The following is a 24269-nucleotide window of genomic DNA, read 5'->3' on the forward strand; positions in this document are numbered from 1 at the left end:
CATGGCCCAATCGTGTCCCACCATGAGCTGCTTGAGGAGGACGATAGACCGCATTTGGGAAATCAAATTAACCACGAAACTGAAGTGAAGATGGTTCATTTGCCCTTTTCGGGAATCGGTTTTGTCATCTGTTGCGCCATATCTTTATCGATTATGCCAATGATCTGGGCGACAAGCCAGATGTCTTACCACTCTCTTTGACATTGGTAATACAGTAATTCATGATCAACGATCGATCACGCCATGCGTTACGAGGATGACTTTCTCAATCTTGAGCCATTTTTCCTTTAATCGACATGTCAAACCGCTCGGATAGAAACTGGGTATCAATTTCATACTTCACTGGGTGATCTGTCGTGTGCAGTGTAGCACCTGCAGAGGTCATGACAAATAAAGGGATCCCAATAATGTGTAGATAACATCCTTGCAACACTGAAAACAAGACATAAGAACAAAATAAAAACCGGATATACAGGAACACAACACGTCTTTGTTCGTTGCACGGCACAATTTGCAACCGATCAACATGAGCACGTTGACGAAGCAGATTGGACACCAACATATCACCATTTGACATTATCTTTTTTCGTCTAGTATAATACAGCATTATTCCTTTTTTTTTATTCACATTATTTGAATGAAAGTTGCGATGAAAAAAAAAAACCATAGATAAAAATATGGGAATGGGTAGATGACCGAGGATGATGAGCGCTCACACCAAAAATTCTAACAATGTCTTGTTTTTTAATCACGCTTCTAGTTCTTGGTAGGCTTTTTCGCTATGGTAATAAAAAAAAACAAATTAAGTGATCCGGTTGCCAATGAATGAGTTCGTCAAAAATACTTACTGCCATATTTGGATCGGCTGGTGGTGCGAGTGGCAACACCCTGCAGATCCAGTGCACCTCGGACCAAGTGATAACGGACACCAGGAAGATCAGGCACACGACCACCACGAACAAGCACCACAGAATGCTCTTGCAAATTGTGTCCTTCACCGGGAATATAAGCGGTAATCACTTTGCCATTGGTGAGCTTCACACGAGCCACCTTTCGCACAGCGGAATTGGGCTTCTTGGGTTTTGTCGTATACACTTTATTGCATACTCCCTTGCGCTGGTAGCAGCTTTCCAAAGCAGGTGATTTGCTCAATTTTGTCTTTGTTTTGCGGCATTTACGAATAACTTGATTCAACGTGGCCATGCCGGATTTTTGTTGTGCGAATGTGAAGGGGTTGGGTCGAAGTTGGCTTACAAGAGCGCTGGTAGAAGGTCGAGCGAGGGTCGATGCAGCAACGCGAGTGGCATTTTGCTGAGCAAACGGCCGCCAAGCAGCCATCAAACTTTGTAACGCTTGCATGTCGAAAGGCGGTGATATACGATATGGTTCAACAGGGCAAGGGCAGACAGTGACCTCGATTATTTTGTTTGGACAGGATTGCGGGTCACAAAAACCATTTAAACAGTCACTTTCGTGGGTGGGGTGGGGGCAATTGCGGCCAAAAAAAAAACCCTGCCCAGCGGCATTTGAAACGGCCTGCCGTGCCAGCGAAAAGCCCTTTTCTGATAAATAATAGTGGATCATTATTATGACAACAAAATAAGTAAAAGAACAGAAGCAAGTATGGTCCTAATATATTCAAAGCATGATCAAACTTGAATACAACGTCTTGTTCTACCACTGCTGTGAAAATTGAAATCGTATACAACGGGATGGTGGCCAACATGAAGATTGACGATCCAAAAGGAAGCAGTATGCAAGGGCAAAATAGAATAAGCAATGTTATTGCGGCACGGAAAAGAAATGATGCGGTTATAGAAAGGTTATCAAAAAAAGATGTCAAGATATGCAGGAGGTGTGATGAATCCGTTGGTCTGAGCGCGCTGCATCGAAATATGATAACGTACGTACAGAGTCCATGGACAAGTAAAAAATGCTAAACTAGTCCGAGGAAGGTAAACTGCCTCGTACAGCATAAAAGTTGCCGCTCGTATGCTTGGCTTTTTCCATCAAAGCCCGTCCCCGGATTTGATCCGACGCCTCGCACACATCCTCGCGTAGAGTCAACCCCTCCGTTTCCGGCCAGATGTGAGTTAACGGTTCGACGTGACCAAAATCGGCCGTTTGAATATGCTGTGTGAATTGCGATAACTGGTCAACGTCTTTTTTTAATTTGCTTCTTGTCTCCGGGTCAACGGGAGCTCGCAGTTGCGCAAGTCGAAATAAATGGTCAAAGTGCTCGTTACTAATGGTACCGGCGTCCTCGGAGATGGAGGAAACAAGGGAATGAACGGACCATGTCGGTTGTTTTGGCTATTCAGAAGGTTAAGTTACTTAAGACTACGACCTACTTTTGGCAAATTCACCTACCAAACCGTCGCTGTCTACTTTGACATTGAAAGCGGCTCCTCCTAATGATTTGGTAAAATGTCATTAAAAAGATGACGTGGACTAGTATTTGCCAATGCACAGTCGCTTACTTTTGCTAAAAAAAGAGCGACGCACTGCCGGTAACACTGTTCGCACTCGCAACATGATTCGTTTCGTTGTACAAAAGACACGGCCAGCTTCAGGCATCCCTTTGTGCCAGCCCAGTGACTGTGGACACAAGTCGATGTCGGACTGCGAAAGCGAAAAAAATTCCAGACGGCTGGTTCATTTCATCATGCACAAAAGGTGAGATGACAAAGACTGGTCTGCTGGCGATCTTGTACTCAATATTGACACCTGATCGGTTGATACATTTGCAAATTAAGCGGGAATAGAAAAGTAGAGCAAAAACACATTTCTCACAATGTAGAATAAAAATTTAAGCAGGAGCATGATCTTTTTATGCTGGGCCACCAAACCGAGACCAGCAACAGATGGATCGAAGATCGTCGTAATAGCACTGGCAACTACCAAGTCATGTTTCATTTTGAATTATGATGGGATAGAATAATTGTGATACTGTTTTAATTGTGCCAAAATATCGAGTGACAAATGTCAACGACTCACCAGGAGGCATAAAAAAACCGTAGCTTGTGTTATGATGCATTTTTGCAGGTGCATTTTTTTTCACAGCTGGTGACAAGTTTGATCTGGGCGGACTATGAAATATTTGGTGCTTTGCCATCGCTGGACAAAAATGGTCACAATATGAGTTTTTAAGCAATCTTTTGCTGATACGCTTTTCCACCCGCTGTTTGCCTAATAACAAGCTAGTTTATACTTTTTTTTTCAATGGGAGTACCAGCATTCTTTAGGTAGGTGGTCTTTTGTTCGACTATTTATGTCCACAGGTTGTCCGCGATACTGAATGGCACGGTGGCGGATTCTATTTATAGATGGCTGTCAGACAAGTTTCCAAAATGTGCTAGTCAAGTCATCGAAGAACAAGCTACCGTCGTGAATGGCGTCGTTATACCGGTCGATACGACAAAGCCCAATCCGAATGGCGAAGAATTCGATAATTTGTACTTGGACATGAACGGTATCATTCATCCTTGCTGTCATCCTGAAAATAAGGTAATCGACAAAAATCTCGAGGCTTCATTAGCTGATAACGTTCAAGATCGGGTATCTCACCATGGAACGAATAAACTTTAGCCTGCTCCGGAGACCGAAGATGATATGATGATTGAAATTTTTGAATATTTGGATCGCATTGTCGACATTGTCCGACCTCGCAAGGTGCTTTACATGGCTATCGGTAAAGTGGCCGGTCCGGCAAAAAAAAGGGACACCCTTCAATTCACAGACATATCACTGCCAAGAAAATAAACGGTATAGCTAACTGTGACAATGTTATCATTTGTAGATGGTGTGGCCCCTCGAGCTAAAATGAATCAGCAACGATCCCGTCGATTCCGTGCTGCGCAATTGGCTCAAGCGGAGCGTGAGGCAGTAGACAAGGTTCATCAGGAACTCGCAGGTAAAGAGAGCAAATACAGCGATTGGATGTAATGGGTCAATATGTTTATGTATGTGTGGTTGTGTGTTTTTTCTGTGAATAGCTATTGGTCAAGAGCATCAATTACCAGAGAAAAAGGCCCACTTTGACTCCAACTGTATCACTCCCGGTACCGGTTTCATGGATCATTTAGCTACCTGTTTACGTTATCACATTGCAGCAAAACAAAACAGTGATCCTCTGTGGAAAGATGTAAGTGGCCGACTCTGTCGTAAAATGGGCCTTCTTTGGCTGTTTTTATTTGGTATTTATCTATTCGCTCTGTAGCTGAAAGTGGTCCTTTCTGATGCTACCGTTCCCGGTGAGGGTGAACATAAAGTGATGGAATACATTCGAGTCCAACGATCGCGTCCCGAACATCAACCCAACACTTCTCATGTTATTTATGGTCTTGTAAGTTGGTATTACATGATTTCATTTTTAGGATGCAGAAAACTTAAACTGTGATGGCTTTGTTCTTGGGTTCGGTAGGATGCGGATTTGATCATGTTGGCGTTGGGAACGCATGAACCCCATTTCAAGATTCTGCGTGAAGATGTATTTTTCAATCAGGGAAGCAAGAAGAACTGCTTTGTATGCAATAAACCCGGTCATTCGGCCGCACAATGCACAGGTAAGAGACCAGGAAATCTTTGGATGCAATTATCAAAGCTTGTATTAATAATTGTTGTTGATACCTTTGTTTCGCAGCAAATGCTCGTTCCAGTGCTGCGGCTGCTGGTGAAGCGCCCCCGCCCATGTCAGAGGAAGAAAAGAAATCCGAATTGAAACCTTACGTCTTTCTGCATGTCAACATTCTAAGAGAATACTTGGAGCATGCCTTAAAGTTTAATGTCCCCGGTATTCCCTGGGATCTGGAACGGGCCATTGACGATTGGGTGTTCCTTTGTTTCTTTGTCGGTAATGATTTCTTGCCGCATTTACCTTCTCTGGAAATCAGAGAAGGCGCTATCAGCACCCTGAGCATTCTGTGGAAACAATGCATGCCCATGATGGGTGGCTACATGACACACAATGGCGAGGTAAATATTCTCTGGTGGGACTAAAATACCTTGTTATCGTACTTACGCATAACCCATCTTTCTTATTAGGTCGATTTGCAACGCGTGCAAATCCTCGTCACCGAATTGGGCAAAATGGAAAATCAGATCTTCCAAGACAGACGCGACAGTAAGTCCTCTATTTCATGCTCTCTTGCTCCAAAACCACGTTGACTTATACAGTTTTCTTTTCTTGTCGCAGAGGAAGAACGTCGATCAAGAAATCAAAAGCGACGTAAACTGGAAACGGAGCGTCGAAAGGCCCAATTCGAGCAAGGCGTTCCTGCCGGTGCTCCTTCGTTTGCCGAAATGACCGCCGCCCCTGTCAACGATCCCAGTGCAGGCATGACCAACAGCGAGATTGTCGCGAATCGCGCCAGTTTGCGCATGGCCAATGAACAAGCAGCGAGTGCGTTGAAAGCGCAATTGCTGGGTGCTACATCGTCTGAACCAACATCATCCGAAGCGCCAGAACAGGTTGATACATCCATGTCGGACGCCACAGTGACAAGTGGACATAAACGAAAAGCCGATGAAGCAGAGATTGATGATGAAGATACAGATCAAGTCAATGAGGATGACGATGATGCACCGGATACAGCCGAAGGAACAGATTTGGAAGCGGCCGGTAAAGCGATCCTAGATCGTGTAGCTGCTGATAAAAAAGCGCACGACGATGCCGCACGAGAACGTGAACCAGACGATGCTGTACGGTATGTCACATATCTGTATGCAATTTTGTTTTTGTTGCTGTCGAATATTAACGCGTGATGATGGCTAGATTATGGGAATCAGGATGGAAGGAAAGATATTATAAAATGAAATTCCATATTCCACTGGAAGACCGTGATGCCATTCAAGAGTAAGCAACCATTCTATGAAGTCTTATCAAGTATTCCATTAACGGTTTATTTTTATTTTTTGTCTAGTATTGTAAAATCCTACTGCGAAGGGTTATGTTGGGTGTTCAAGTACTATTACACGGTAAGATTTTTTGGGCATGGCTTGTTTCGTAAATGTATCCGATACTTACGAGATGATGTCGGTTGAATAGGGTTGTGCGTCCTGGTCATGGTATTACCCCTATTACTATGCACCGATGGCTTCCGATTTTGTCAATATCGATGCCTTTGACATCAAATTCGACCTCAGTGCTCCCCTGCGGCCTTTTGAACAGCTGATGGGTGTATTGCCGCCAGCCAGGTAAAGCATCGAAAGACAGCGACATGATTTTTACATGTTTGTATTCATCATTGATGTCCTATTTTTTAGTCGTGATCATATTCCTACCGCATTTCATCATCTCATGATCGATGATAACTCTCCCATTCTTGATTTTTATCCCACAGAATTCGAAGTGGATATGGATGGCAAAAAGTGGGAATGGCAAGGTAAGCGTGGACTTAGGCCATACCAACTATTTTATTTGTTCGCTCACAAACTTTTGCTATTGCAGGTGTGGTGAAGCTACCGTTCATTGACACAGGACGTTTGTTGGAGGCAATGGCAACGGTTTACGATCAATTGTCAGACGAAGAACAACATCGCAATTCGGCTGGACCTTCCATTCTGTACGTCAGTGAAAACCATAAATTATATAATTACGTCAGCACCGTGTACACAAAACGATCCACGGAAGAGCAGATGCCACTTGATCCCCGTCTCAGCGATGGTATGACAGGATCCGTCGATCGCGATCCTGAATGCATCCCACGCAGCACACTACGTAGCCCATTGCCGAACCATGATCTGTCAGACATTGCCAACGATAAATCAATAAGGTAAACAGGAAAAATGGTTGACATTTGATAGGACAGTTACTCATATATGTTTGATACAGTGTGGAATACTTTCTTCCTCAGAACCCGGAAGGTTACGTTTACTCCACGGCCTTACTGCGCGGTGTCAAGCTTGACGAGCCTGCGCTGAATTACAAAGATCTTCAGTACGCGACTTTTGAAAAGATTGAACATAATCGCCATCAAGAGAATCGTGGCTGGGTTCCGCAGCTTCAACACTTGGAAGAATACAGAGAATAGTACGTCATAGTTTGATGCAACTCTTCATCATGATATGGTGACTGATGATGTTTTTTTTTCTGGACATAGCAACAACCGAATCTATCGTGGTCGTTACAACCATAACCGAGGAAATTACGATGGCGGTTACAACGATCGAGGCGGTTACCAGGGTGGAGGTTACAACGAAGGTTATAACGGCGGCGGTTATCGCGGTGGCTACCGTGGTGGTCACGGTGGTTACGGCGGCTATGACGACGGTTCCCGCTACCCGCAACAAGGTTACTATAATCACAATGCACCGCCAAGACGTGGTGGAGGACCCAGAGGAGGTGGCTACCAAGGAGGCGGACCTCGCTATGGAGGATCCCAGCAATGGGGATACAACCAGCAACAACCGTATGGCGGATATGACGGCGGCTACCGAGGTGGCTCCAATGGTCCAAGACGAGGCGGTTACCGTGGCGGTGGCGGTGGCGGTGGCGGTGGCTATCAGCAAGGCAACAATGGCCGCGGAGGCGGCTATCAACAACGTCGAGGAGGTCGCGGTTATCAGCCTTATTATTAATCCCCCCATGACTCTGTACTATGAATGTGTATAAAAATCAAGGCCAAAAAATACGTAATGATTCTTTTTTTAGTTATTGAACAATAAAAAAAAATTTTCAGAGAAAAAGGATCTAACAGTGACGATAAATAACTTGATATATTGAAAACAATACAATGGTGCAGAAAAGTGGTAGGATTGGTATGTCCAAGATATGGGTTGGTGATAGGAATTCAACTGCTTTTGTTCAATAAATGGAAACGTGAGCTTGGGAGGATGTTTGTCTTTGTGGAGGCAAGTTCCAATAACGAGGATCCGCAGGATTTTCGATGGGACCATCAGGGATATCACCATTGACTGCGGCTCCGTTGATGGCCACAGCAAAGGGTAGGCCATACAGATGAGACGGAGGGAAATGCATAGGCCAGTCAAGAGAAGCCGCCAGCTCCGGAGGCATGCTCCGCCACGACCCATTATCGCGGAATAACCGTTCCGGAGGCAAAGACGGCTCGTGATACATTCTGTGCGGTCTTTCCTGTGAATAAGTTGGAGGGGAAGACGATCGTTGCTGATAAAAGGCTGATGGAGGATGGGTCGAACGTGCAGGATGGCGATAGTATTGATTATAGAGTAACCGAGCTTCGTCGGCTTCGTCGTTGTGCTCTGAGAAATCGTCTTCCGAGGCATCTTCGACAGCCGAATGGTAATCATTGACGGAACGGTTGTACATCTGTCCACGTGTCCGACGACGAGGAAAACTCTGAGGAGACCTGCCTTTGTGCTGACGTGCCTTGCGGGTCTCTTCTGATGATTTGGACCGGCCAGGAACGTACGACGACGACAAGTAAGGAGCTGGAGGTGGCATTGGGTAATAGCTTTCGGTTGCTGGCGGCATGTGCCCGTGGAAGGACGACCGCATTGAGCGAGGAAAAGATGAAGTCTGATGATGATCTGTTGCATCTGGCTGCGTGCCCACGTCTGTTGCTGCTTCATTTACGTAGGCTTTGGAACGACGTCGACGAGAAGAAGGGGCATCGAAAGAACGAGATCGACCGTGTCCGCGGTCGTGAGATCGATCGGTACGTGAACCTCTTGTTTCCCGATACATTCGATGATGAGGATCCACGGGGTCGGAAGGGCGCATCCCCGGAGGCGGGGGGGCTCCATGGCTTTTGTTCACCTGAAGATGAGCAATGGCTCGTTCGAGCTGGTCTTGAGTTCGACTGATTTGTTCCTGCATGGCTTGCTCCCTCAGTTGCTGCTCGTGTTCCCGGCGTTGCCACGTTTCACGCTCCCTCTGATGTTCCTGCTGCATTTCATCAATCTGACGTTTCAGCGCTTCCAGTTCAATGCCAAAATCCCCACAGAAACCTGAATGTGATGCTTGCAAAGACGGCTCACGCAATGAACATGATTTCTGGTCGGACTCGTCGCGTGATTCGTAGGAGTGTAGTGGTGTAACCATGTCTGTTGCCGCCGCCCTGGGGTAACCTGGCGTAGGCTGTCTGCGGGCAATATCCGAAAGGTTTGCCGCTGCAGGGTTGACTGTGGACGACAAACCGTTTTGCAAAGGAGGAAGGTTCTCCAAGGGAGGATCGGTTAACGTCACGCCGCCTGAAGTGGTATGTGTGAACTGTTGCGTTGGCGTTTTATTCTGCGCTGGTGTCAGTGAGTCCATGTCAGTGACCATAGATACCATGGTAGAGGAAACGGGAAGAGAAGTGTGCGATGGCATGGAATGGCGCATTGAGGGGGAAAATGGTTGTGTGATGAGTGGGGGACGCGTGGATTGACAATGATTGGATACCGCAGTCTCTGTTGTTTGTCGTATCCCATTATTGTAATATGTTTGTCGTATCATGTTTGTTTTTGTTTCATGATTGGAATTGGAAAGAAAAAAAGCATAACATAATATTGAGACATGATAGTTTCCTTGACACAATTTTGCCACTGTTTTGCGGTTACCTGGGTGACGCCATGGTACATTGCCGACTGGCTGCCTGGACTTTGTTACAGGATCGCCATCCCATAATGATTCAGCTTTCGCGTTTTTCATTGGTGAGTGTGCTACAAGGTAGCAATGGTTATCCCGAGACACAGTGCTGTTCTCGTGATCTTTGGTAACGTCGCGTGCGAAAGAGTTCGGAATACCTAATATTGCGGGCGAGCTAAGCCTTCTCGTGGGTGAGAGTGCCTTTGGACAGCCAGCCAAGGTGGTGGCATCCCTGGATAGAAGTTGTTCTCGTGTTCTTCCACTGAGCAGCTCGAGGGCTTGAATATCTGTCAAATTGGCATGATGGATGCCAGTCAACATGGGTATTGGAATCTTTATGTAGTCATGAGGGAGTCGTTGTTGCTTCTTTCGGTTCATTCGTAATTTAACCATGATATCAGATGATTAGATGCAGTGATTAAATGGGGAAAAATAAGTAAAAAATGATGAAGCAAAAAAAGGGGGGATCAGCGAGCAAACGTACGTTCCTTTTTCCTCTTTTCTCTCGCTTTTTTTTTTTTTTGTTCCCTTCTTTTTTTTTCACTGTGCAACCATGAACGTCATGCATTGCTCATTCGTTGTGCTATGATCAAATGGCATCTTTCTTTTTGCCACATGGATCGGCCACATCTTACTGATTTTACTTGATTAAAACATATTACTCTTTGACCCGACCGGTGCCAATAAAACAAAAAGAAGATTGAGAGTTTAAAAAAGAGTTTTGTATTGCTACGGTTTTTATAGTATAGAATGAACATTAAAAAAGATACAGGAAAAAGAACATACTCTCTCTTGTTTTTTAGTTGTTGAAAAATGTCTTTTTTTTTTCTTTATACGATGTTGGAGCGGACAACTTTTTGTTTACTGACCACCCATTTCCTTGGCGAGTTCTTCAGCACGCTTCTGGACATCGCTGATATCACCCTGCATGTAGAAAGCGGATTCGGGAAGAGCATCGTGCTTGCCGTCCAAGATTTCCTTGAAGGAGCGGATGGTATCCTGGAGCTTGACGAGACGACCTTCGTAACCAGTGAAGACCTGGGCGACAGCGAAAGGCTGGGACAAGAAACGCTGGATCTTACGGGCACGTTCGACAACGAGCTTATCTTCTTCGGACAATTCATCCATACCCAAAATGGCAATGATATCCTGGAGCGACTTGTAGTTCTGCAAGATCTGTTGGACATCGGTGGCGACCTTGTAGTGCTCTTGACCGACGATACGGGGATCCAAAATACGGGACTTGGAATCCAAGGGATCGACAGCGGGGTAGATACCCAATTCAGCAATGGAACGCGACAACACAGTGGTGGCGTCCAAATGGGCGAAAGTGGTGGCGGGAGCAGGATCGGTCAAATCGTCAGCGGGGACATAGACAGCCTGGACAGAGGTAATGGAACCGTTCTTGGTAGTGGTAATACGTTCTTGCATACCACCCATATCGGTAGACAAAGTGGGCTGGTAACCGACAGCGGAGGGAATACGACCCAACAAGGCGGACACTTCAGAACCGGCTTGGGTGAATCTGAAAATGTTATCAATGAAGAGCAACACATCCTGGCCTTCTTCATCACGGAAGTATTCGGCAATGGTCAAACCGGTCAAAGCGACACGGGCACGGGCTCCTGGGGGTTCGTTCATCTGACCAAAGACCAAAGCACACTTGGAATCACCGTCGAGCTTGATGACACCAGTTTCCATCATTTCGTGGTACAAATCGTTACCCTCACGAGTACGTTCACCGACACCACAGAAAATGGAGTAACCACCGTGGGCCTTGGCGATGTTGTTGATCAATTCCTGAATCAACACAGTCTTACCGACACCAGCACCACCGAAAAGACCAATCTTACCACCACGAGCGTAGGGAGCCAACAAATCGACGACCTTGATACCAGTCTCGAGAATTTCGGGGGTGGGAGATTGTTCAATGAATTCGGGAGCATCAGCGTGGATGGGGCGGTGAGCCTTGGCGTTGATGGGACCACGTTCGTCGATGGGTTCACCAATGACGTTGATGATACGACCGAGAACTTCCTTACCGACGGGAATGGTGATGGGAGCACCGGTATCGACGACCTTTTGGCCACGGACAAGACCTTCAGTACCGTCCATAGCAATGGTACGGACAGTGTTTTCACCCAAATGCTGAGCGACTTCGAGAACAAGACGACCACCAGCATGGTCCTTGACTTCAAGAGCGTTCAAAATAGCGGGCAAGTTTTCCTGTTCGAACTGAACATCGACAACAGCACCAATAACCGAACTAAATGATAAAAAAAGTAACCATTAAGTCGTGGTCATTCCATAACATTTGTTTTTAATAGTAGTACATACCGAATCTGACCGGCGGAAGTGGCTTCAGTGGCGTAGTTGCGAGCTAAGGATGGTCATGGGGGGAAAAGATTGATTTTGTCAGGAACATGATGGGTGTTTTTGATTACTGTTTTATTGGGAGGGGGGAGTGTTGTCATGACGGCTTACCCTTGACAGCGACAGGCTTCGCGGCAGCGTTGGCAAGGAAAGCAGCGTTGGCCTTCTGGACACGAAGGGCGTTCTTAGAAGCCGTTCCAAGGAACCGGGTAAAATGCATGGTAAAAAGGAATTCCAACAAAGGGAAAGAAAAAAAACGAGAAGCCTTTTTTTTTGGTGGAGCGGTTTGTGTTTGCCACCCACAAAAAAAAATTTGGCCGTGTCAAAAAGCCCGCAACCGGGGTGCTCGCCGTGGTCTGCGTCACGACTTCGGGGTGCCAACTTGTTATCCCACTCCAATCATTTTTGTTCCAGATGATCCTCCTCACCTCAACCGGCTGGAATGTTAAGCCGAAGATATCTCTCTTCATGCGTACGCAACCCGTTATCGCAACACTGTGATTAAAAAGAACCCACCAACGTGATAGGGACCATATAAACTGCTATAGGTAAGAAAAGCCAATAGTACGAAAGCATTAAACTAGTTTCAAGCTTAGTTAATTTCACGGCCATATATTTGACAAAACCGACTTTATCAGAAAGTGTGAGAATAGCATCATTCTTAGCCGAGAATTTCGCTGCAGGTCGGATAACATACTTGCAAAAGAGTGCCCAAGCTTCATCAAGTGGCAGGAAGAAAAACGTATTCTTGTGGCTTCATAAAGGTTGCGGTCGACCAAAGATTTACTGTATTACTTGTACTGTTGCTCATTTTATCTTTTAATACCTGCCATTTTAATTCACGTCTTATTGAAGGATTATAATAACGCAGTCTTACTATTTGATTGTTGATTTGAATATCCCCATTATTTAAATAGCGGGAATTACAGAGATTTGCGCTGACCATTTTTCATTTAATGACGTCCGGGGGGTCATCGTTGTTTCCATCTCCGACAGTCCCCTTCTGCCACCATTGGCTCATCGTCCCTCATCCTCCGTTGACAGTTTACAGGTACACTACGTTCTTATATGACATTGCAAGAGGGAAGCCTAAAATTGTATTATAACACTGGTATACAAAGAAAAAAAAGTTGGTTGCTATGTACACGGGAACTAGATGAAAAAAAAAGGCTGTGAAAGGCAGCAAAAAGAGGTGGGGAGAAGGAGCGGGGAAATAGATGATTTAATGTTATCCAACATTAAAATGCATTGAAAGGAAATAGAAGAAAAGAGGGATGATGGAATATAAGCACACTGGTTATAGGTACGTGTGTCCACTACGTTGACCCCAGCGTAACACTTCCATGGTACGTTTACTTGGCTCAATGTTGGCTTGTTTCATTTCTTCATACACCTGACGGACCTGATCCCACCGACCGGATTTGGCCCACGCTCGCATGACAATGGTATACAAAACGACATTCACCTCGATGCCATTGCGTTTCAGCTCATCCAAAATACGAGCACAAGCCTCCGGATCAGGAACAAAAGCGTGAGCAAGCATAAGCACGGAATAAGTCACAAGCGTCGGTTTGACCGACCGCTGAACCATGTCTTGATACACTTGGCTCACCATGGCTAAATCGTCCCGACGTAGAAAAGCACGCATAAAGCTAGTGTAGGTATAGACAGACGGACCTGAGAAAACGGCCGTGGTCTGTTTCTCGTTGAGCGTGGTGAGGAATTGGTCGTAGTAGGTCTTGATTTCCTCCTTGGTGGCGGTGGCAATGACTGCATTGAGCAACACGTTGCGTGTATGAGCCGACGGTTGCAAATTCTTTTCGTTTTTGCGGAAAAAATCGTGGAACAGACGAATCGTGTTTTGATTGTCGTGATGAATGGTGTGCATGTCCATCAAGGTCGTGGCCACCACCGTGTTCACGTCAATGTTGTGTTTCTGCATGAGCTCGTACAACCGCCAGGCTTCATCCACTTGCCCGGCATCTCCGAACCCATGTATCATAATGGCAAAGGTATAAACGCTAGGTTGAAGACCGGCTTGCAACAAATTCCCCCAAAACTTCACCGCAGTATCGATGTCCAATTGCCTTACAGAGTGGTGCATCAAGATATTGTACGTCACTAATGTCGGCTTGATCTTCTTCTTCATCATTAATCGAAATGTTTCCTCGGCTTGATCCACATTGGAAGTGCGCATGTATCCATCAATGAGACTGGTGTAGGTGTGTACGGTCGCCTTGACGTTACGCTTCGCCATCCGCTTGTACCATTTGATGGCCCGTTCCATATCCCCTTGTTTACAAAACCCATTGATGATCAAATTATACGTGGCGTTGTCCGGTTCCATGTCCCGATTCTCCATCTCTCGTAAATACTCGAGCGCCTTGTTCACTCGCCCATCGCGAATAGCAAACCAAATGCGCCAATTATAGTTTGCAACGGTACTCGGTGCTTTCTTTGGTTTCAGACCATTCCAACGTTTAGATGCAGCGCGGGCCTTTTTATGCGATATCTTTTTATGGAACTTGGGTCGAGTTGTCGGGGCAACATGTTCTTCGACCAAACTGTCGCAGGTCGGTCGGTCAATGTCGCACACTGGTTTGGGTTGGACTTGGGTGGTATAATAGCGTGGCATCAGGAACGAAGGACCTTGGAACAATCGTGAGCGATAAGGCAAAGACGATGCATTCTGCGATGTTATAACGAAGGAACCGAATGTTTTATTGCGCAATGGACCTTGCTGATGACAGGTAACGGGTCGAGAAATAATCGCACGAAGTACATCCACGATAAGCGAGTGAGAGTGGCCGATGTGTCTGAAAGACATTCTACTACCGTACAAGAATAATCCAGCGAGAATGATGTAAAAGAAAGCGTCACAGTACAATGGCGCTGTCCTTTTTTTTTGCTGTGGAGAAGAATGTAACCAAAACGGCAGCAGCAACAGAAAAGGGCACACTGATGTTTATTGGAAAAAAAACAAGCCGGAGATTTAAAAACAGAAAAAACGCAAAAAATTGATGACTTCACCTGGTTCTTTTCGAACGGCGACACTGCCATAAGGACAAGCTCTTCTGCAGAAAAGCCTGCTCTTCCATTCATCTTGTAATAAAAATACGAAATACAAGTTGGTCAATTATCTAAAAAGAATTTATACCTTGTCTTGTGGATAACTTTATCTTCATGAACTCTCTCATTCTGTACAAGGAAGGGTTTGCGATCAGGTTAATTAGGCGGTTTGGTGCAGTCATCAGTCAGGCAAAATTATTTCTAGCTCATCAGTATCTCGAGTTGTTTAAATAGATGTAGCAAAAAAAAAAAAAAACAATGAGGAATGAAAGAGATGTACATGTACACTTTGGTAACTTGGCAACAGATATGCCAACTTGCACCGGAATACTCTCTATTTCAGCTGGTGAATAACTGATCTTATAACAACCATGTGTCACAATGAATTGAAAGTTCAATGATAATTTAGTAGGGTGTATCATAAGGATTTCCATAGAACGAGCGTAGAATGAGCGCAGACTTTTCATTTATAATAATCAATATGTTGGGTTCATATGTGATTTCTAATTTTTCTGTAGCCTACAAGTAAAAATGGTTTAGCCATATCGGATGCCTGCGTACAATCCAACTAGGAAAGAAGCTTTGAAAGGCAATCGCTCGGTCAAGAAGTTGACATAGGTCTGCCAGATGGAAGAAAGATCCTTCCGTGTTACGGCGCCATCCCGGTCTCTGTCGAAACGACTGCGATAATCTTGTTCCAGCTTACGCCAATGCACATTCACATATCCTTGGCTTGAGCAATACTGTGTATAGTAGTGTGAATGCAGAGTTGAACAAACTGAATGATGAACCCGTGGAACATCCTTTGGGGGAACAGACGTACCTGTAAGAAAACAAAACCAACACCCAGCACCAACGCGAACAGTTTGCCTAATTTCTTCACCAGGTAACCGGAACTGAATCCAAGGATAGCTCCCAAGGACAATTCACCCGTAGGTAAAAGGGATTTCTGCAGCTCAGCATCACTGTCTCCCTTTGGCTGGTCGTAGAATGGACGTTGAGTTGCAGCAGCAGGAGGCGCCAAACCTAATCGGTCCCAGGGATTTTAACAAGACATGTCAAAAGTCGCATATCGGCACAACGGATGCCATGGATTCCTCCGCTTTTGGTTCATCCATTGATGAGGACAAAAAAAAAAATCAAACTCCTTACCTTCGCAAGCGACGGGCTCCTTGAAAAGAGAAAAGCCGGTTATGCATGTCGCTGTAGCCATGGCACATATTTTGGAAGTATGCACTCGGGTGCATGCAGATGAAGCGGTTCGCTCGCCGTGCTGAATCAGCGCATTGGCCTTGCTGCATAGATCTGCCAAGTTGACTTTTGTGAGTGGGCTTGCTTTCTCTGGAAGATCAATGATATGTCTTACATCGTGAAGGTAGTTTGGACGGGACCGACGATCGATACAATGCATTAGGCGCAAACGATCGGAAAATAGTAGCAGAAGATCGGGTTACACGGAACGACAACGACATATGAAAACCGAAAAAAAAGGGAAAGAAGAAGACTTTTACGTGCGCGTTCAATTTTTTTTCTTGACGAATATCTTTTTCAATTGACCACAATGATGTCATGCAAGACTGAGTGGATGCCCGGCGGAAGGTTTGTCGCCACTTGAAATTCCTGCCCAGCAAAGACAAAAGTTGGAACCATGGTGATTTTCGAGAAACAACCGCTTTTGCAGAAATTAGGACATACAAAAATGCATAGTGACAATCTCTAACTATTGAGCCTAAATTCTCGAAATGTCAGAGCTCTGCTTTTTCGATCGGATGACCTGTGTCGTTCGCATATGGCTAAGCGCATATATGACGTATGATGCAATTGTATCGAAAATTGGATTCAAATTTGTGTTCTTTCATGATTTATCATAGCAGTCTTGACTAGCTTTCAGCCGTACGGCATGGATAAGTCCTTTTCAAAAAGGATAGAGCAATAAAGTAAGCCCAAAAAAAAATGCATGGAGTGTATTCAGTATGACGGGCTTCTGACGATATTTGGAAAAAATAATGTAGCTCGGTGAGTTGCGTTGTGCAATCATCATCATCCACTGAAATCACACGACCTTTCATTCTGTGTTCAAAAAAAATAATGGGAATAAAAAATGTTGGCTCGAACCAAAGTCGCAGCAGTCTCCATCTTTCAAGCACAAACTACGCGAAAATACATCATGTTCCCTTCTGGCCCCGAAAGACCCGACGATGACTGCGATGGATGGAAACAAAAGCTCTTGGGAAAGACCATTGTAAAGAACAAAGACGACGTTCACGCCAATAGTGAGAATGTAGGATCCACCCTTTTGAAGGGAACAGCAGTTATACTCGATCGCTTACACTATTTTTGCACTTTCCTAGATCTTCCTTGAAGAAAATTTGCCAACCCTTCATCGCGTCCTACCTCCCAACACCATGATGACCATGGATTATCGACCTGACCGACTCAATGTAAAAGTTGACAAAAACATGCGCGTCCTTGGTGTGCATTACGGTTAAGAGAGAAAACATGGTTCATGAGGGAACTTCTTTAGTCATTATAACGAAACATATATGTTCTTCATATATGCGGTGATATATAGTATCGTATTGTACAAATAAGCAATAAAAAAAAAGAAGATTGCAAGGTATATATGGCACACGGGATAAAAGTATTAATCGTCGATCCATTCTCGGCTTCGCTTTATCCACTTGTTGAGTAGTCGTGCAAAATCACGCATGACGAAACCGCAGACAATCTTATGCATTGTGTCTTTGCACGTCAACGTCTTGACCAAAATCCGATCATACGACATGGCTTTGTCCGGTGGGATCCGTTTGAGCATATCAATGTAATGAAGCCGCCAATCATCTATTGAATCCATCGTCAACCAGTCAGAATTGACGTATTCATCAGCAACTTTGGTTTTTCAAAGGTTTACCTAGTACTTGAGCTGCAGCAAACAAGCGTAGTAGGGTTTGGATATAAACGTTGTATTGATCTTCTCTGGAAGCAGATGGTTGTGAGAAAATTGCCGCGCTTGAGACGAAATAAATACTTACGATGACTTTGAAGTGTCCAGCTTCATGCGTTCAACGGATTTTGAGAAACGATTGCTCCAAGAAGCAATGGTCTGCATAAGAGTTGAGCTTCAATTTCCACATCACTGGGAAGAAGTGCAATGAAGGAGACGTACCTGAGATGTTTTGTTACTGGATTGACTGGACAAGGTGGTTGTTTTATCAGCGGGATCATCGCATAATCCGAATTTTTTCGCAAAGGTAAATTTGATCTGTTCGAGGGTTTGTTCCAAAGCTTTGAGTTCCTTGTTCGCTTCCGAGGCGTTTTGAAAATTCTTGCGTGCTTGCATACGATTCAGAGCGCTCAGTAACAGTTCGCAAGCCGTAATTTTGGTATCCATTGCCGGCAGTCGGATATTGGTTTGATACCTGTCAGAGATTGCCATGATTTATTAATAATCCGTCCGTACCAGGTCCATATAACGATTTTATCTTACCAGAGCTCTTTGGGGGCGTGCAGTCGGTCGGTGACGTAACCTCCTTCAAGCATACTGAGTTCGATCCGTTTCATCAGACTGATCCCTTCGGTGATTTTGGTGGGAATGGGGGCTAGGAAGCTTGACGGTTCGATCGGTTTGTTGCCATCGGAGCTGTTTCCAAAATATCCTTGCGTGGATTTATCTCGAGCAATCAGAGCGCCTTGGACAAGCGAAGGCACCGAGGCGGAGAAAATGGATCCGCGACGAGGAGCAGTTGAGGCATCGGAAGAGATGGACGCCGTCCGACTGTGATGTCGAGGAGGGGATTCTGGCGACAGTGTTTGACTACCACGACGCAGACGTAACGTGCTTGTACTGATCTGCAGTGTTGGTAAACCGGTCGAGCTGTTACTGGCTGCGGACGCCGCCGCTGCTCGTCGAGAAGTCTGCGATTTCCAGAATCCGCCTAACGACTTGTTACTGTTGCTGGTGCGTGCAGGAGAAGGGGGGGATTGGGATTCGGGGACCGACGTCAGTTTAGAAGGGACCGACGTGTCACTTGGTTTGGCCATTCCCAAACGATCCAACGCTGAGATGCTGTGCGTACGAGGAGGCGGACGAATGGTAGTCGACAGCGAACCTGGCATGGGCAGCGGGCGAGGGAACGTAGCCGGTTCTGAACCGGCTTCGAGTCCTTGACGCGGGCGTTCATTTTTGTGATCAATGGCAGTAGATTCTGCCAGCACTTTGGCAAGGTTTTCCATGGCGTCATCGGCTGCGCGATCCAGCGGATGACTGGATGCAGTGGATGACAAAGGGAGGATATCATCGTCTGGCTTGCATCCGTTGGTAACAGAGAAGATGGCATTGCCTAGTGACCGCTGGAGTTGGGAATTGGATGATTTATGCAACAAAGAAGGAGTCGTTATATCTTCTCGGTGGCTGTTGGCCTTGGTAGGACTGGGTGAAGCGTCTTTGGAGGAAGTGAGGATGGGATCATCCGGATCCAACAAAAGATTGGCGGCTCCGACCGATCGAAAATCAAAGTAATCGTCTTTCAATGGTGCTATATCGGGTAAGGGCAATTCAGGTGGGAGTAAAAGGGAGGGCTCTTCTGCAAGATCGGTCGAATGTCGGTTCTTCTTTTTATCTACCAATTTTTGGTTCGGTTAGAAAGTCCCATCAAAAAATGAATAATAATAAGAAGAAAAAAAAAAGAATCCAGAATGGACCATTCATGATCTTTTCTTTGGGGGGAGGGGGGGGAGAGAAACGTCGACCACTTACTGCCCTGACGCCATGATAAAGTAGGAGGATGAATGGACATGATGGGTGTACTGCGAGACGATTTGGGAGAAAACGATTTTGGATCAAGCGACGATGGATGTTTGGCGGTTTTATGCGAGGGACGTTTATGGAACATGGCGGCGAAAATGGAAGATTGTTTTGGTGTATCGGGTGGGAATAGGACACCGTCAGCCGAGGCGGAGCAGGAGACGGGTGTGGTGGGAAGCGAGATCTCATAGGATGTTTTGGAGTCGTTGATCAGGGAAGGTGGTCGGTCGTGCATGGATTTATTATTTTTTCCACGCCAACTGAAATGCATTTCTTCCGCAATACTTTGTAACATGGAGGAAGCGTCTTGTTCGTCGTCGTGGTGAGCGTCGTCGCGATGATGATTAGTTTGAGTATCGTCAAGGGTGAGGGAAGAACAAAGATGAGGCAGTAGTTGGTTGGTCAGCAGACGAATGCGATCGGTATAGGACTCGTGCTAAAAATAAAGAACAAAAAAGGCGAGAGAGAACAAAAAAAAAAAAAAAAAAAAAAAAAAATAGAGAAAAGAAAAAAATGGAGTGTCAGTGCAAAGAATCAATGCAATGCATTCAAAAAAAAAAAAAGTTGAGAAAAAGAGGGGTGAAAGTAAAAAGTAAAAAAAGTCCCAAAGCAAAGCAACGAGAGGAGCCCAACAGAAAGGTAACTTGAAAGAAAGAAGAAGAAGAAGAGAAAGAGGGAAAAAAGGACAAACGTAAAAAAGAATGGTACTATCCACTTGTAGTTTTCCGTTCCACCATGATTGAACACAGTAATACTTCTGCTGGTACGCTGCTTTTTGGCCGTTTCTTCTTCTTCTTTATCTTCTTCTTCTAAGATTGGCCATTCCCTTTCTTTTTATCTTTCTTCTTTTTCTCCTCCTCTTTTTTTTCTTTCTTTCTTTCTTGGCTCCTTGTCCATATCATCTCCCTCAACCTTTTGACCAGCCTTTTTGTTTTCCTTTTTTTGATGGTTTTTTTTTTTGTCCATGTCACTTGGCTTCCTCCCTGTTTTCTGTCGGTTTCTGATTCGAATGACGGATGAAACCTAACTTTTGATTTTTTTTTCTCTTTCCCCTGGAATCTTTTTCCCCTCCCCCCATCCGTGGGTCCCTTCACAAAAGTCATCCAATCATCGCTCGTCGCCCCACTCTTTCCCAGAAATCAGGAGTTGGGGTAAAGAAAAAGAAAAAAGAAAAACGAAACAAGGTTTGAAGAAAATAAATGGATACTTTACAATCTTTTTTAACCGTCGTTGATCTTGTTTCGGATCGTTCATGTCCATCACTCGTTCCAACAAATCGATGGCTTCGTTGTAAGCGGTCACTGCGTTGTCGATCCGGCCAGCCGAATCCAAAAGAACCGCGGTATTGGCTTTTTCGAGAGCCGTTTCCAACCATACTTTCGAGCTGGCAGCACAGGATTCCGAATCTTCTCGATGGTGAAAGCGTGGCATACTCCTAGCGTGACGATAGTGTCGAAAGAAATGGCGCTTTTCTGATGTAGGAGAATCAAGCGTTTCGGTTCCAGGCATGGTGAATTGGAAATAAAAAAGAGATGAAAAATTGTTGTTATGATGCGGCAATGAGAGTGCGGATGAGTGTAATAGTTGGAAATGAGTATGCAATGGACAAGATGAGGATTTTTTCAATATGTATAGATAGGCCGCGGATCTATATATATTAATAAAGCGAGTATGTTCGAAACGAACGAGCTCCTGAACAAAGGGGAAAATGCCGAGCCGATTAATAGACGGTTTGATATAACAGGTATGTATCCGCGTTAGATCCAAAATATAAAAGAAATAAAGAAAACGAGAAAGAGACACCCACAAAAAAAAATACGCACAGGGAAAAAAAGGAATGAATGATGGACAATTGGAAAGAAGAAAGAAAAAAAATAATCAGAAGTGTTTTTTTTTACAAGAATGATACGGAAAAAGAGAGGATGGAGGGAGGCTAAAAAAGACAGTGGCAAATTATCAAGGATAAACTGATGAGGGCCATGTTGTTACAAAGCAATAATAGTATAGATAAATACCTTTGTGTCACCGATTCAAAGGTAAAGAAATGAATATCGTGTCTATCAGCAACACGATACCGTGGCTTGTGTAGCCCTCTCCATACAAGCATATAAGCTTTGGGCGGGGGATGAAGCTGTACGACCATCGTCGTCTTTTACTGGATAAGGCTACACCCTTATTTTTAATTTCACGTACGTCGCACAACCCATCGCCATTGAATTTGCTGAAACAACCGAGCTTGCCAACCGATTAATAAATCCTTCGCCGCAATCATGCTTCATAAAGAATAGAATTGGATGAAAACGGTGCAAGCAGTTAATCAAGGCTATTAATGCATTTTGATGCGCATCTCCACGGTTTTTTTTTTCTATCATTGTATCGAAAACATGGAGTCCAATAGCCCGCTTTTTTTTCTAACCGTACAAATCTTTTTTTGTTGACGATCACCAACATTCTAGGCGCACATGTTCACGGTATATCCCCAGCCGATCTCCCTTTATTTTTAGATGTCACGTTCAAGATCAAAAAGAAAAAAAACAAATCAAGAAAACAAAGACTCCATTCAGCGCTCATACCCCAGATCAGCTCATCACTGCATTGCTTGGTCAGTTTGAAACGCTACTCTGTAACTCTTCTTGGCCAACTTTGATGATCAGTGATGCCGCTTTTATCATAACGTGTTAGCCAAGATTCCCCATCGTATAAAAATTAGAAATCCCCAACGGTAATCGCTAGTTTCAGTCACAGCCGATATGTATTACATAAATTACAGATGAGGCACCTTGTGAGCGTCGCTGTAATTATCACCGTGATCCCTGTAATTCAATATTTATACTGTAACCTCCTTAAAAGTACCTCATTTCATCAACCAATCAAATCATCGAAGGTACACGGAATTGCTGATGCAACTCATGCGCTTAGACGACAGCAGAAAGATTGGCGCAGCTGAATAGCCCTATAAGATGAATTAACAAGCATTCTTTGAAACGCATGGACCCTCTATAGTACATACAAATGACATTGGTCCTGACGAAAAATATGTGACCGAATGAAAATAAATTTTGCTGCACAGAATTTCGTCACCTACACCGTATTCTTCAATGATCAGTGAATCTCTACCCTTATTAAAATGTTTGAATTTTAGTTCGCAGTCACTTTTATTGTCCGCTAATTTGGCGTTGTTGATTGGATAATAAATGCTTTTAAGGCTGCTGATTGGCTAAAACAAAATAGATCACATGATTTACGTTTTGTAAAAACCGGTCACTTGGAGTTGCTCATGATCTGCACTTCCTTTTATGCATGAGCGGACCGTATTTTTATCTTTCAACCATGCCTCGCTGCCCACTTTCACGATAATAGGCGAAACAATCAGCAGCAAGATGCCGTTTGCGCCAATTGTGGTTAAACAGAGCATCGTCGCCGTTCACATAAAATGTGAATGGAGCTCTTTTTTGAAGAAAGGTGATTGACGATACGACGATCTGGTGTTTTGTAGCATCATTTAATTTGGGTTATCTGTCATTTATACTGTATATGCCCTTTCATTCTCTTCAGTAATCGAATGATACATGGAGCAGATATGCTTCGATCTGTGTAGCTCATCATTCATGCATCAGTGAGGTGACTAATGTTTCATCCATGGAAAATCACATATTTTTGTCCGAATTTTTTCTTCTTCTTTAGTTTTGCATCTCTTCTGTTTGCCTGGAAATCCCTCACTATCATTGCATCCATCATCCATCATCCAGACTATGGCGTGTATCTGATCCGGTCGATTCGATTATTATGAAAAAAGGTACCTTTTGTGTGATACGACTATCCGTTTTTCGACAAGAAAAAATTTACCTGTCCTTTTTCTCTATTCTGTCTTTAGCTTTTGGTTTTCTCTCCGGTTTTCTTTTGCCTGGCAAGCCATTCAAGCCATCCATCCCTCCAAAACCTTTCTACTTTGTTCGGGCACCAGATTGTGGCCAATCCGGTTTTTGTCGTCAAAGGACATCTTCGGTCGTGTGGCTCTCTTTCTCATCGGGAAACGCTGACGCGTCCTCCCCAGGTTCCTCTCATATGGATTGCTGCCCGTGGTATCGCCTTCGATATTTCTTCCCGACCATTTTATTTTGTGGTTGTAGTATGTATTTTGTATTTTAGTGAATAGTCTTCTTGCAGTCTTTTCCTCCTTTTTTTTCCCACAGGGTTTTTAGGGGGTTTTTACAGACGCACCTATTGTATTTACTTTTTTTTTATATTTGTATCCTTTCTTTATTTCGGTCGGGAAGCCCTCGGTATCTGCTGCATCAAACATCAAAGGTAAAATATCTCAACGAAATTTGAATCAACCAAAGAGCTTACTAACTCATTTTTTTTAAATACCCAACATTCCCACACATCTTTGTAGATCTATCATAACCTTGGGCGGGACAGAACGGAGGGGGTCAATAAGTGCTGCTTTGTTCATTAAAAGTGTTTCATGGT

General features: G+C 44.5%; 10 protein-coding genes across 10 annotated transcripts; 2 read left to right on the forward strand and 8 right to left on the reverse strand.

The window, feature by feature from the left end:
• Window positions 1-319: 319 nt before the first annotated feature.
• BYT42DRAFT_586943 (uncharacterized protein) lies at window positions 320-587 on the reverse strand. The gene has a single exon (XM_051570117.1). It carries the CDS (start codon window positions 568-570, stop codon window positions 382-384), a length of 189 nt encoding a protein of 62 aa, XP_051419151.1. The 5' UTR covers window positions 571-587; the 3' UTR covers window positions 320-381.
• A 1-nt stretch (window position 588) lies between these two features.
• On the reverse strand, window positions 589-1413 carry BYT42DRAFT_586945 (ribosomal protein S12/S23-domain-containing protein). The gene is made up of 2 exons (XM_051570118.1): window positions 849-1413; window positions 589-779 (listed from the first exon to the last, which is right to left on the reverse strand). Exons 1-2 carry the CDS (start codon window positions 1357-1359, stop codon window positions 757-759), a joined length of 534 nt encoding a protein of 177 aa, XP_051419152.1. The 5' UTR covers window positions 1360-1413; the 3' UTR covers window positions 589-756.
• A 198-nt stretch (window positions 1414-1611) lies between these two features.
• Window positions 1612-2853, reverse strand: BYT42DRAFT_586948 (uncharacterized protein). Its single transcript, XM_051570119.1, has 4 exons — window positions 2757-2853; window positions 2481-2676; window positions 2371-2411; window positions 1612-2313 (listed from the first exon to the last, which is right to left on the reverse strand). The coding sequence occupies exons 2-4, from the start codon at window positions 2575-2577 to the stop codon at window positions 1942-1944; spliced, it is 510 nt and encodes a 169-aa protein (XP_051419153.1). The 5' UTR covers window positions 2578-2676; window positions 2757-2853; the 3' UTR covers window positions 1612-1941.
• Window positions 2854-3156: 303 nt separating this feature from the next.
• On the forward strand, window positions 3157-7679 carry BYT42DRAFT_586949 (XRN 5'-3' exonuclease N-terminus-domain-containing protein). The gene is made up of 17 exons (XM_051570120.1): window positions 3157-3245; window positions 3327-3507; window positions 3589-3691; window positions 3800-3913; window positions 3996-4144; window positions 4220-4345; window positions 4424-4565; window positions 4643-4974; window positions 5044-5122; window positions 5195-5705; window positions 5774-5854; window positions 5922-5976; window positions 6047-6195; window positions 6265-6383; window positions 6449-6773; window positions 6833-7030; window positions 7101-7679. Exons 1-17 carry the CDS (start codon window positions 3223-3225, stop codon window positions 7576-7578), a joined length of 3165 nt encoding a protein of 1054 aa, XP_051419154.1. The 5' UTR covers window positions 3157-3222; the 3' UTR covers window positions 7579-7679.
• Window positions 7680-9545, reverse strand: BYT42DRAFT_586951 (uncharacterized protein). Its single transcript, XM_051570121.1, has one exon. The coding sequence runs from the start codon at window positions 9416-9418 to the stop codon at window positions 7805-7807; it is 1614 nt and encodes a 537-aa protein (XP_051419155.1). The 5' UTR covers window positions 9419-9545; the 3' UTR covers window positions 7680-7804.
• Window positions 9546-12996: 3451 nt separating this feature from the next.
• On the reverse strand, window positions 12997-14887 carry BYT42DRAFT_586958 (uncharacterized protein). Its single transcript, XM_051570122.1, has one exon. The coding sequence runs from the start codon at window positions 14748-14750 to the stop codon at window positions 13221-13223; it is 1530 nt and encodes a 509-aa protein (XP_051419156.1). The 5' UTR covers window positions 14751-14887; the 3' UTR covers window positions 12997-13220.
• Window positions 14888-15400: 513 nt separating this feature from the next.
• Window positions 15401-16562, reverse strand: BYT42DRAFT_586960 (FUN14 family-domain-containing protein). The gene is made up of 4 exons (XM_051570123.1): window positions 16359-16562; window positions 16145-16297; window positions 15816-16018; window positions 15401-15735 (listed from the first exon to the last, which is right to left on the reverse strand). The coding sequence occupies exons 1-4, from the start codon at window positions 16462-16464 to the stop codon at window positions 15529-15531; spliced, it is 669 nt and encodes a 222-aa protein (XP_051419157.1). The 5' UTR covers window positions 16465-16562; the 3' UTR covers window positions 15401-15528.
• A 597-nt stretch (window positions 16563-17159) lies between these two features.
• BYT42DRAFT_504260 (uncharacterized protein) lies at window positions 17160-17481 on the forward strand (the record flags this gene model as incomplete). Its single annotated transcript, XM_051564959.1, has 2 exons — window positions 17160-17273; window positions 17344-17481. The coding sequence occupies 2 exons, from the start codon at window positions 17160-17162 to the stop codon at window positions 17479-17481; spliced, it is 252 nt and encodes an 83-aa protein (XP_051419158.1).
• A 14-nt stretch (window positions 17482-17495) lies between these two features.
• Window positions 17496-20266, reverse strand: BYT42DRAFT_133988 (uncharacterized protein). The gene is made up of 6 exons (XM_051562209.1): window positions 19749-20266; window positions 18480-19611; window positions 18159-18411; window positions 18025-18095; window positions 17904-17968; window positions 17496-17833 (listed from the first exon to the last, which is right to left on the reverse strand). Exons 1-6 carry the CDS (start codon window positions 20089-20091, stop codon window positions 17637-17639), a joined length of 2061 nt encoding a protein of 686 aa, XP_051419159.1. The 5' UTR covers window positions 20092-20266; the 3' UTR covers window positions 17496-17636.
• A 361-nt stretch (window positions 20267-20627) lies between these two features.
• BYT42DRAFT_586965 (uncharacterized protein) lies at window positions 20628-21729 on the reverse strand. Its single transcript, XM_051570124.1, has one exon. It carries the CDS (start codon window positions 21303-21305, stop codon window positions 20904-20906), a length of 402 nt encoding a protein of 133 aa, XP_051419160.1. The 5' UTR covers window positions 21306-21729; the 3' UTR covers window positions 20628-20903.
• Window positions 21730-24269: the final 2540 nt, after the last annotated feature.

Source organism: Radiomyces spectabilis (assembly GCF_025331425.1).
Source record: "Radiomyces spectabilis strain NRRL 2753 chromosome Unknown BYT42scaffold_15, whole genome shotgun sequence".
Taxonomy (NCBI): domain Eukaryota; kingdom Fungi; phylum Mucoromycota; class Mucoromycetes; order Mucorales; family Radiomycetaceae; genus Radiomyces; species Radiomyces spectabilis.

Excerpts from the sequence above, each read along its gene's own strand:
- BYT42DRAFT_133988 (XM_051562209.1), bottom strand. The coding sequence starts at position 20,091 with ATGTTACAAAGTATTGCGGAAGAAATGCATTTCAGTTGGCGTGGAAAA. Across the intron at positions 19,612-19,748 it reads TTTATCATGGCGTCAGGGCA|ATAAAAAGAAGAACCGACAT; the intron begins GTAAGTGGTCGA and ends AAAAATTGGTAG. Across the intron at positions 17,969-18,024 it reads CTGGACACTTCAAAGTCATC|AGAAGATCAATACAACGTTT; the intron begins GTAAGTATTTAT and ends ATCTGCTTCCAG.
- BYT42DRAFT_586951 (XM_051570121.1), bottom strand. The coding sequence starts at position 9,418 with ATGATACGACAAACATATTACAATAATGGGATACGACAAACAACAGAG.
- BYT42DRAFT_586943 (XM_051570117.1), bottom strand. The coding sequence starts at position 570 with ATGGTGATATGTTGGTGTCCAATCTGCTTCGTCAACGTGCTCATGTTG.
- BYT42DRAFT_586948 (XM_051570119.1), bottom strand. The coding sequence starts at position 2,577 with ATGCCTGAAGCTGGCCGTGTCTTTTGTACAACGAAACGAATCATGTTG. Across the intron at positions 2,412-2,480 it reads TCGCTCTTTTTTTAGCAAAA|GAGGAGCCGCTTTCAATGTC; the intron begins GTAAGCGACTGT and ends CCAAATCATTAG. Across the intron at positions 2,314-2,370 it reads AAGTAGACAGCGACGGTTTG|CCAAAACAACCGACATGGTC; the intron begins GTAGGTGAATTT and ends CCTTCTGAATAG.
- BYT42DRAFT_586965 (XM_051570124.1), bottom strand. The coding sequence starts at position 21,305 with ATGCCTGGAACCGAAACGCTTGATTCTCCTACATCAGAAAAGCGCCAT.
- BYT42DRAFT_586958 (XM_051570122.1), bottom strand. The coding sequence starts at position 14,750 with ATGTCTTTCAGACACATCGGCCACTCTCACTCGCTTATCGTGGATGTA.
- BYT42DRAFT_586945 (XM_051570118.1), bottom strand. The coding sequence starts at position 1,359 with ATGCAAGCGTTACAAAGTTTGATGGCTGCTTGGCGGCCGTTTGCTCAG. Across the intron at positions 780-848 it reads CAGCCGATCCAAATATGGCA|CGAAAAAGCCTACCAAGAAC; the intron begins GTAAGTATTTTT and ends TTATTACCATAG.
- BYT42DRAFT_586960 (XM_051570123.1), bottom strand. The coding sequence starts at position 16,464 with ATGTCGTTGTCGTTCCGTGTAACCCGATCTTCTGCTACTATTTTCCGA. Across the intron at positions 16,298-16,358 it reads GTCCAAACTACCTTCACGAT|ATCTATGCAGCAAGGCCAAT; the intron begins GTAAGACATATC and ends TCAACTTGGCAG. Across the intron at positions 15,736-15,815 it reads TTGGTTTTGTTTTCTTACAG|TATTGCTCAAGCCAAGGATA; the intron begins GTACGTCTGTTC and ends TACTATACACAG.
- BYT42DRAFT_586949 (XM_051570120.1), top strand. The coding sequence starts at position 3,223 with ATGGGAGTACCAGCATTCTTTAG. Across the intron at positions 4,346-4,423 it reads CTCATGTTATTTATGGTCTT|GATGCGGATTTGATCATGTT; the intron begins GTAAGTTGGTAT and ends TGGGTTCGGTAG. Across the intron at positions 6,384-6,448 it reads CAAAAAGTGGGAATGGCAAG|GTGTGGTGAAGCTACCGTTC; the intron begins GTAAGCGTGGAC and ends TTGCTATTGCAG.